This window comes from Lonchura striata, chromosome 7 (genome assembly GCF_046129695.1).
Source record: "Lonchura striata isolate bLonStr1 chromosome 7, bLonStr1.mat, whole genome shotgun sequence".
Taxonomy (NCBI): Eukaryota; Metazoa; Chordata; class Aves; order Passeriformes; family Estrildidae; genus Lonchura; species Lonchura striata.
In genome coordinates, this window is record NC_134609.1 from 37,281,859 (window position 1) to 37,292,612 (window position 10,754).

The following is a 10,754-nucleotide window of genomic DNA, read 5'->3' on the forward strand; positions in this document are numbered from 1 at the left end:
GTGGAAGAGGCAGCATGGAAATGCTTCTTCTTCCACAGCAAACTCTCCCGGGAGCACTTCCAGAGCCTGGAAGGACTCCACTGTGAAACTGCTGGGATGAGCACAGCCCCAGAGAAATCCCCGTCCCACTGATGGGAAAGTGAGATTATCCAAGCAGAAACCTCAGCTGGAGTGTTTCCAAAGAGCAGCTTTGTTCTGAACCTCATCTTAGCAGTTCTCCTCGTGCACTACAAGAGTCCTTCCATCTATTTGGACCTTTGGTATGGCACAGGCCACACAGCAGTTAACTGTGATCATGTTCTTAAACTCAATTATGTTTTAAAGTATCTAAACTTGATCTAACTACTCATCAGTGGAGAATTTTATGTGTTAATTACCTTTCCTGGTGAAACACAAACCCTTCCCAAGGTTCAAGTTTTCCACCACCAACTGCTCAATATCCTTGTCCAATTTAAAAAGCCTCACTTAACCCCATTTTCCCACCCCAGATTTGTCTCTGTCTCTCACCTCAAGTCCAAATTCCTTGAAATTTAGCAGAACCTTCTTCGCACTTCCCAGCTCTTGCTGTCCATCTCTAATCCCTGTCCAACCTGCCAGTACTCTCCCTGAGCTGCTGACAAAGTAAATTACACAACATCAATGGAGGACAACTCATTAATTGCTGAATGAAAAAAAAAAAAAAGAGAAATTGAGAAGCTGATTTAGACCTGGCAGGACTGCATTGCTGCTGTCTGTGTATCAAGAATCACGATGTATTTAATTTCAAATGTATCTTGTTGAAATTAAAGTTGTCATATTTAAAATACATTTTTCATTCATGAAAGCAACATGCTACATGCCTTCTAGCCACATTTTCACTCAAAAAAACCCAAACTGCTCAGCCTGGACTCACACACAGCTACTGCTGGCATGACACCAACATTCAGCAATAATGGAATTCATTCAGAAAATGATCAATGATGAAAAAGCTTTCACTCCAAGAACTGATACTGCACCGAGGAAGCTATGCAGACCTTCAAAAAACTTAAGTAATCAAGCTGTATTTCTGTTTTTACTGAAATAAATTTTAAAAATGCTTCTGGCCAGTATTTATGCATTTGATCCAACTACTGTTCAAAACCTTGTGCTTAATAAGGAGCAGGCTCTTACAGTAATTGTCAGAAGTTCTTACAATGCAGCATCATGCTCTTGGGAAGGATTAAATGTCTGCCCAACATTTCACCAACGTTCCCAAATCCACGAGATTCTTCCTACAATGTGGTATTTCACCACCTCCCCCCGAAGGCAGCAGCATTTTCAGAACAGGAACTGCTTCCCAGATATTGAACCCACTCAGCAATGGGTAAAAGGACATTTTAGAAATGTGGCAAATTGGATCACTGATTGGAAAAATGGAAGAGAGGTTTTGTAATAAAAGACAACCTCATTTGAGTAATTCATTCAACATAATTTTTCAGTTTTCTGAAATTGTGTTAGCACTGGGAAAATCTCATTTCCATCCAAGACAGTGTCCAGTCAGAAAGCTTTTGCAGGTAAATTCACTTTGCTGAAGTGACACATAATGAACAGAATGCTCTAAATTAAAACCTTTGGCCTCTTCTTCCACATCCTGCCCGTCTGTCTGTGCTTCATCTCCCCACAGCCATGTCTTGTCCAAAGCCTCTCCCTGCATGGCTCAGCTGCCAGTGAGCTCTGTGTTCTCAGGGAAATTCACCCCCAGGCTCTGTAAAATGTTCGAGGTGGGTCCTGCCAGGCCAGCCTGGGCACTGTAGGACTCAAGCAGGTTTGCCACCAGGTTCATGTCCACATCCACGGGGGCCAGCTCAGCATCCTCAGCTCCACAGTCAGGGCCAGCACTCTCAGACGGGGCTGCTTCAACAGAACTCGCCTGCAGTGAGCACAAAGAGAAAGGTTTTCAAATTGCATCAGCAGATTGAAGGGAAAAAAAGGCAAATCACAGGAGAAAAGAAACAACAATTCTGCAGCCAACAAGGTCCAGTACACTCCAGAGTCTTGACAGAGAGCAATTCAGCCACCAAATGCTCATGCCACTGACAGAAAGTGTTCCTGAGTCCTGGCTCAGCTTCCTATGGGAGAAAATGACTACAGGAACTTGCAAGTGAAGATGCAGCTGCTTACCATAATACTAAAAACAGGGAAATGGAACTAAGTCTTGGAAAAGATGGGCAAATGCAAAGCTTAGGTAAGCTTTAGGTTGAAAAAACATATTATGGTGCAGGTACAGCACACTTTGCCTGCATGGGGGAAGGCTCTGATCACATTACTCAGAATGGCCACTTGTAGCACATTTCCTGTTTGGAAATTACTGCTCCAAACCAGAGCTCAGGGCACACTCACCCCTCTCTTTTGGGTGGCGAAACTTTTCCCAACGTTGGTCTGGGCCAGCTCACGGTCCATCTCCTTCATGTACGCCTTGAGACTGCCCACGAGCTCCTCAGGAGACACCTTCTGCTCCTGCCTTTGATCCCCAGCAGTCAGGTCTGCATCATCCCCATCTGAGAAACCAAACTCCTCCTCTTCATCCAGATCATCAGAATCCAGCTCCTCCGAGTCCGCCCCTGGGCATTATTTTGTGTCAGTACAGCAGCAAAGAAATCAGGGCAGGGATTTATTTAAAATAAAGAAACAATCTCACCTAAAATTTTGTCCAGTGCTTTTGTAAAAGAATCCACATCAAAGGTAACATGGGATTCATCAGATGACCTGAAATATAAAAATAATTTTTAGAAACAAAGCTTTTATACTTGCATAAGCCTGACACAGGCACAAGCCATATTGATTTCTTTCAAGCTAGGACTGAAGTTGGGACACTGGAATTCAGAAGTCCTCAGAAGTTTGAAGCCTGTATGGATTAGACATGAAACGGTGAGTGGAAGAATTCTTGGCATAAAAGAGAAAACCTTTGAAGACCACAAAATCAAACTGAGTGACAGAGAGCAGCTCAGCTTGCAGCACGTGATCCTGCACCAGTGTCACAGTGGTACCAAGCTGATTTAAAGCAAGTGCATGTTCACTGCTATGGCTCTGCTTCAGGCCCTGCTCAGCACAACACCTTCAAACTCTGATTCTCTGCATCACAGAATCAACCACAGGCTGCAGCAGGGCGCAACATCCCACACCAGACCCCAGACTCAAGTGCTACTACCATGGCATTTCTGCTCCTTCGTGCGTGGAGACTTTGGACACAAAAGCCTTCATGCTCTCAGCAACTGTTTCCAAGTCATATTTTTGCTCTTCCTCATTTGTGGAAGGAAGGGACTCCTTTCTTGCCTCCTGCAGCATCTGATCCAGAGCATCTGGTGCAATATCCAGCCAGCTGTCATCTGAAAGAACACAGGACAGATCTGGGACTCTGCACAAGCCTGCTGGCCACAGGGCCCAAACCAGCTCACTGACAGGACTGAAACCCCTTTGCAGCTCAGTTCTGCAGTTAAGTTTTTGGGCTGATCCTGGGCCACACACGGCATAAGGCAGAGAGAGGCTGAGAAGAACAGAGTGGAGATTTCTTTTCACTACTTTTAGACTCTGTTTTGAAGAGGTCAAACTAAGAGATACCATTCTAGCCACTGAGAATCCTTTGGCCACTAAGTGGAGGAAGAAAGGCTTCCTCTAAATTGGGAGAGCCAATCCAGTATTTAGGCTTAATGAAGGCTGCATTTACTCTCCTTTCAGCGCTGTCAACATTCCCCCTCTCCCCCCACAAATAACCACCTGTAACAGGAGTAATTCCCCCAGCCAGCTCACCATCCTCTGGAGGAAGACTAGCTGCTTCTCTCTCAAATTCCTTCAGATCAATGGATGTTGTCTGTAGCAGTGTCAGGATTTCATCACCTGGGCTCACTTCATCAGAGCTAGAAGAAAAGAATTCAATTTACTGAAGCGGATTCAATGGGATCACATGCTCTGCATTCAGGTTTGCAATCAAATTCTTCATGTTTCCTTCTGTGTAAACACATCAAAAAGGGAAATGAACCTGGGGAAGTACCAGAGTACTATGCAGAGTATTGGCCAAAACAGGACACAGGCAGTCCCTGCAATGTCCAGCTGATGGCTCCAAAGCCCATTTGTCACGGCTCTTTTTCTTTACATTTATTTTGCCTTGATAAATATTAAGATTGTCAGATCCCAAACAACACAGACTGGAAACTCAAAAAAACTAAGAGTCAAGGTATTATAAGCTGGCAAAGCTTCAGACATTCTTGTAGTGATTAATTTTTTGGACTTGATCTCCCAGAGAAATCCACAGCCAGCCCTTTGAGCAAAGGAGACAGATTACCCTGTATTTATTATTCACTGGGACTGCTTTTCAATGAAGCTTTTATACACTTTCTACAGTCAACAAGCAAGTGATGCTTTTCAGTCACCACCTGGAAACCCCTTGGAAGAGCTCAGCATTTCACAAAACGAAGATAAAGAGTTACTCAAGCCAGAACTTCTCCTAGTGGAGCATTCTGAGGAATCAGTACTTGTGTGTCCTGGCCACAGCTCCCATGTTAAATGTACAATGGAGAAAAGGGTTCAGGTTTTTGTAGCAAGGATTTCAAAGGTCAATAATGAATTTGTAGGGTATGTGACACTCATGAATTTCACATAGCTCTTACTCTTCTGGCACGGAAACAAATCGCTGGAAGTGATCTTCTGCCATGTGCAACAGCTCCAGGTACTTCGCTGATCCTTCCATTTCTCCCTGTTTAATGCAAGTCACAGGCATGAATCCAAATCCTGCCCTTCCTCTTCACAGTCAGGCTTCCTAAGGATGAGTGTTACTAGACAGAAATGCTGAGAGAACCAAAACAAGTAAAACCTCTTTGCCAGGTACTTGGAACTCAATACAGCAAAGGGGCATTCCTATATTTGAAGTATATTAAGGTGTATTAACCGAAGAATTTCAAAAGAGTTATCCAATTTTATAACCTTCATGTAAGTAGTCAATTTATGTCCAATTTACTAACTCCAAATAAGTAGTCAAAGGCATGTTAAAAAAAAAAAAACAAAACAAAAACAAAACCACAAAACCTCACAAAAAAAATCCCCAGAACTCACAAAAACCACACAGACATAAAAATTACACTTTCATGGGCCCAAATATGTCTATGGTTTTATGTATGGATCTTGAACAATATTTAATTCTAGGTGTGGAAATGAAATGTAAACCAGTGAAATCAGTTACACCTCACACAATCATATATGGTGGATCTCTTCATTCAAGTGTATTTCTCCCCTTTCTTTAGATGAATGAATCAATCCCCAAATCTTGCTTTTTCCTTTCTAATTTCCAAAATAAATTCCTTTCAAAGGGGAACAAACTGCACATGTCCTCTTTAAAGACATTCATTCCTTTTAAACAGAGACAAGGATTCAAGTTCTTGCCCCACTGCAACTCCTTCCACAAGTTCAAGGGTTAAAGTTTATTTCCCCTGCAATGTTTAAAAGCACACACTGCTTCACCTTGAAATAATCTTTCTCCTTCAAGCTCCTGAGGAATCTCTCCCACAGAGGACTGCTTAACACGCTTCTCTTGGCATCAGGAGCTACTTTACTGCTCTTGGAGCACAAAATTTCGAAGCCATGAGCCTGTAGATAAAAGATGCAACACCAAGAGGTTCTCCAGGTGTGATGGACTTTGCTCACATTTCTCTGCACAAGCAGGCAACTTCCAGCCAACGACTCATTCCCTGGCATACATGAACCAAGTCCAAAATGCCCCAAAACTCATTACCAGCTTCATGCCCAGCTCGTGGGCTCTGTACTGAGGATGAGATGGGGCAGGCAGGGTGTATCCACTGCGTCTGTCTGGAACAAACTTCTGCTGCGCCAGCTGCGCATATAAACACCGAGTGAAAGTCACCTGAAACAGCCAGAGCAGAAACAAACACTCCCTGCAGCCTGACTGATGGGGACAGGCAGCAAACTCCTCCAGGCTCACCAGAGTGTGTTTGAAGGCACCCATATTACAGACAACACCTGAGACTGCATTCAAAATGTGACTTAAGAGAGATTTTTCTGATAAGTTGTTTTTCAGACTTTACAAAGTATGTCCCAAATTGAAATGCCCAAGTAAATATGAACTTTTGTCACTCAAAATACATTAGGAAAAATCCTTGATATTCTGTATTTGCATCAACAAGGTGTATGTAAAATTAAATTTGAATAAAAGATTTTGGCAACAGTCTAGAAGTACAAAATTTGACTCTAAAGCTTTTTTTCAGGAGTTCTGTGGTATAACTCTCTAACAAAATGAATCAGATACAACAGTGCTTGGACAGTGCCCATAAAAGACTTCATAAAAGCTTTCACTGAGCTGTGAGAGCACAGCTGAGAAGGTGGAAGGCCTTGGAGTGAACCACTGAATAGGAGCAACTCCTCATGTTGGCTGGCAGTGCTGTCAAAATGCTCTGATCACACAAGGCGATCAATTTACTCAGCAGGCACTTCAGCAGAGGAATTGTTATCACAACCTCTGGTTTCAGAAACAATTCTCTCATGATCAGCCCCTTCAAAGTCCAGCCACATCAATCCAGAGGAGCTATTAATGCAATGACCTGGAAATTCATCCCTAGAGCCAGAAGGGGAAAAAAACCAACAGAAAACTGGCAGTTTTAAGTTAAATCTCTGTGTTTATACCACTGGCCACAGAACCCATGTCAGTGACAGAAGGGAATTAAGTGAGTTAGAAGAGCACATACCAGGGTATCAAAGGCTTTAGAGGAGCACAGCAGGGCCATCAGCGGCTCCAGAGAGCACTTACCAGGGCCATCACTCGCTGCTCGGCAGGGAAGGCTCTGAAGGGGCGCCGACAGGCCCGTAAATCGCCCGCATCCCGCAGGTAGAAGGCCTGGACTGCCGCAGCCACCAGGGACGGGCGCAGCCTCAGCACGGCCACGATTCCGGCCGGGAGGAAGCAGCGGGCTCGGTGCAGCGAGGCCTGGATCCGCTCGGGATACCTGAGCGGCAACAGAGCGTGGGAAGGGACTGAGAGGTAACCCCTCCTTCTGTACCACGAGGCCCACTTCACTTTAATATTCACCTGCAGCATGGGTCAGAGGATCACTCTGGAGCTAAAACTTGGCCAATCTAATGCCTCGAATGTCTGATTCTATAATACATATTTATATAAGTGTACATGGCTAAGAAAATTGAATCCCCCACATGAGTAAGATGAGTCCCTGTGAACTTAACCAACATATCCAGCTATGCAGTATTCATCACAATACTCTGGGAGTTACACTGCAAAAAGTTCTTGCAAAAAAAATAAAGCACAGGCCTGAACACAGTTACGAAAAAACTGAAGCTCTGGCAGTTCTGCTGGTTCTACAATTTAGGTCAAATCCTCTATGTAACTGTCAGATTTTTCAGTCTAAGAAGGATGTGAAGGAAGAGTAACTCTTGTCATTGTCAAGGGTGGAATCACAGCAGTGAACCAGTTTCAGATCCCTGGATCACAGCCTACAGGACACTGATCCCCCTCTTTCCAAGAGTGCCACAGAAAAACCTTTGGCTGCTGGTTTCTGAAGAGGAACCAGCTCTAGCACATCTGTTGGGGAAATGTTTAAAGCCCAGAGAGCACAGAAGCAAACCCCACTGTTGCAGAGAACCGACATGCAGCCCCCACGTACCCTTGGATGCGTTTGTACAGCGCAGCTCTGATGGGCTCTGCAGCCAGGAACTCCTCGGAGCGGGTGGATAACAGCGCCAGCGCCTGCGGCACCGTGGGACAGGGAGCAGAGAGGGGCCAGTCCTGCTCCGAAGGCTCCGACAGCGGAATGATGTGCAGCTCTCCTTTGTAAAAGAACACCTGGCAGGCAGCAGTGCTCTCATCACACAGGGTAAGAGCACTCACACACAGAGAGGGGTGGGAAATTTCATTTCATATACAAATGCATCTGCCTGAACACAGAGAATATACAGTACAAACAGGGAACCAATACAGGGAGCAGCACAGCCTTTATACAAGTTATTTGAGATGCCAGAGACCACAATCCAACCAGTAAAAATCCCAATTTTACCTGCAACAAGTTTCATCAAAGATATCTTGTTTCCTTAATAACAACAATAACAAGTTTCTCTTCAACTACAAGTGCTTCAGGAGAACCAGCATAACCTAACTGCTTCAGAACATCACAGGGATTAAAAAGCATTACTTCAGGTGCTCTATGTGACCTATCCTGGTTCCTGATCCCAAGAAAAGCCCAGATTCCAGATTACAACGTTCTCAACTCCCTCACTCTGTCTGTTCTCTCAAACAAAATGAAAATATGAGCCTGACAGTCCAGGTACACACTTCCAATCAATTTTTGGGTTGTGTTCCATCCCGTTTTAGGAACTTGGAGTAGGGGAAAAATAATTAAACAATATTTTGTTAATGACCAAATTAATTATTTCCATTTTGATCCACTGCAATTAGCAACCATCCATACCCAGGTGAAGGTGTCTGCTCATTATTTCGCCTGTACCAGACAAAGCCTGTGTCCTTACAGAGACAGAAACACTCAAACCCTGAGCATTCCCTGCTCTGAGGGCAGCAAATCCTCTTGCCTAAACACTCCTGAACATGGTAAAAAAAAATCATCCAAATGGTTCCAGCAGAGCTAGAAAGTTCAGGTGGATACAGGAGTGCTCCTGAAGGGAGCAACAGTAAGGGACACACAGCACTCTGGATTTTCAGAGGCAGCCAGACCACTTGGCTAGAAGTGCAAGAGAAACTCCAGCTGCTACATAAAAGGCTACTGTGGCCCCCTTGCCAATTGTATACAAGTTTTACTCACCCTGTTTTCACTGTTCTCAGGATTCAGCCACTTTGGGAGAAAATCAGCAGCTTCTATCAAAAGAAACTCTCCATCGTTGTCATCAATCCTGGCCAAGGAGAAATTAGTTTCTTAGCAGGAAAAGCTTTGCAGAGCACAACAACACACTTCTGAATCCATGTCTGCTGAGGATTTTTAATATCCACCATAGACCCCCCATAGAAAGGCTTAGGTTAGAAGGGACCTTGAAGATCATCTGGTTCCAACACCCTTGCCACAGGCAGGCACACCTTCCACTAGCCCAGCCTGCACCAAGCCCTATCCAACCTGCCCTTGGACACCTCAAACATGAATGGGATGGGGAAACAGCTCCAAGGACGGGGAATGTTCAGACAGGACCTTCACAGCATAGGCACTGCCCCTTCGCAGCCCTCCCACTAAAGCACCTCAGCAGGGCCCGCCTTACCTGGCTGCCAGCCCCGGGAACTCCCTGGTGATCTCCCGGAGCAGGTACACAATGAACCACTCATCCTCCACGTTATCCCCAAACACGGTGGTGCCGCCGATGTGCGCCGGGGTCTCGCCTGGACGGGGCACAGAGAGGAGCGGTGGCTCAGCAGCCCCTGCCCAGGAACAGATTGTCCACACAGGCTGCGGAGTCTCCCTCCCTGGGGATACTCCAGACCCTGCTGAGCAATCTTGAGTCCTGTGCTCTGCGATGACGCTGCTGCAGCGGGGAGGTGGCACCAGATTCCTCACTGGGTTAACCCTGCCGTGACACTGAGAGGAGTCTGTGGAGCCGCCGCGTCCTCCCTCACTCGCTCCCGGTTCCCCTCACTCGCTCCTGATTCCCTTCACTCGCTCCCGGTTCCCCCTCACTCGCTCCCGGTTCCTCCCACACGCTCCCAGCTCCCCTCACTCGCTCCCGGTTCTCCTCATCGCTCCCGGTTCCCCTCACTCGCTCCCGGCTCCCTTCATTCGCTCCCAGCTCCCTTCACTCGCTCCCGGCTCCCCCTCACTCACTCCCGGCTCCCTTCACTCGCTCCCGGTTCCACTCACCGCCTCCCGGCTCCCTTCACTCGCTCCCGGCTCCCCTCACTCGCTCCCGGCTCCCCTCACTCGCTCCCGGCTCCCTTCACTCGCTCCCGGCTCCCCCTCACTCGCTCCCGGTTCTCCTCACTCGCTCCCGGCTCCCTTCACTCGCTCCCGGCTCCCCTCACTCGCTCCCGGTTCCCCTCACTCGCTCCCGATTCCCCCTCACACGCTCCCGGTCCCCCTCACTCGCTCCCGGTTCCCCTCACTCGCTCCCGGTTCCCCTCACTCGCTCCCGGTTCCCCTCACTCGCTCCCGGTTCTCCTCACTCGCTCCCGGCTCCCCTCACTCACTCCCGGTTCCCCCTCACTCGCTCCCGGTTCCCCTCACTCGCTCCCGGTTCCCCTCACTCGCTCCCGGTCCCCCCTCACTCGCTCCCGGCTCCCCTCACTCACTCCCGGTTCCCCCTCACTCGCTCCCGGTTCCCCCTCACTCGCTCCCCTTCCCCGGCCGTCGGGTCCGCCTCACACGCTCTCGGTTCCTGGCCACCGTATCCCCCTCACATGCCCGCAGTTCCCCTCACACGCTCCCGGTTAGATCCCGGCGGATTCCCCTCACACGCCGTCGGTTCCCGACCTCCGGGAGCCCCTCACACTCCCGCAGTTCCCCTCACACGCTCCCGGTTCCCGGGTCCCCCTCCCAGTGCCGCCGCTCCGGGCGCTCCTCCCGCCGCGCCTCCCGGCCCGCTCCCGGCTCACCGCGGCGCGGCACGTAGCGCAGGCGGAACGGCTGCCGCTGCCACACGTAGGCGGCCAGGAGCGGGGCGAAGCGCAGCAGGGCCAGCTCAGCGCAGCGCCGCAGCAGCGCCTCGCCGCCCGGGCCCGCCGCCGCCGCCGCGAACAGGCGGTAGCGCACCGCGTCCTCGGGCAGCGCCGGCCGCCGCAGCGCCTCCATCGC

General features: G+C 48.2%; 1 protein-coding gene across 1 annotated transcript; it reads right to left on the bottom strand.

The window, feature by feature from the left end:
- Positions 1-725: 725 nt before the first annotated feature.
- On the bottom strand, positions 726-10,751 carry ECD (ecdysoneless cell cycle regulator). The gene is made up of 13 exons (XM_077784806.1): positions 10,556-10,751; positions 9,232-9,349; positions 8,787-8,874; positions 7,638-7,816; positions 6,770-6,965; positions 5,741-5,869; positions 5,470-5,595; positions 4,623-4,708; positions 3,766-3,872; positions 3,167-3,344; positions 2,657-2,724; positions 2,359-2,579; positions 726-1,888 (listed from the first exon to the last, which is right to left on the bottom strand). Exons 1-13 carry the CDS (start codon positions 10,749-10,751, stop codon positions 1,676-1,678), a joined length of 1,905 nt encoding a protein of 634 aa, XP_077640932.1. The 3' UTR covers positions 726-1,675.
- Positions 10,752-10,754: the final 3 nt, after the last annotated feature.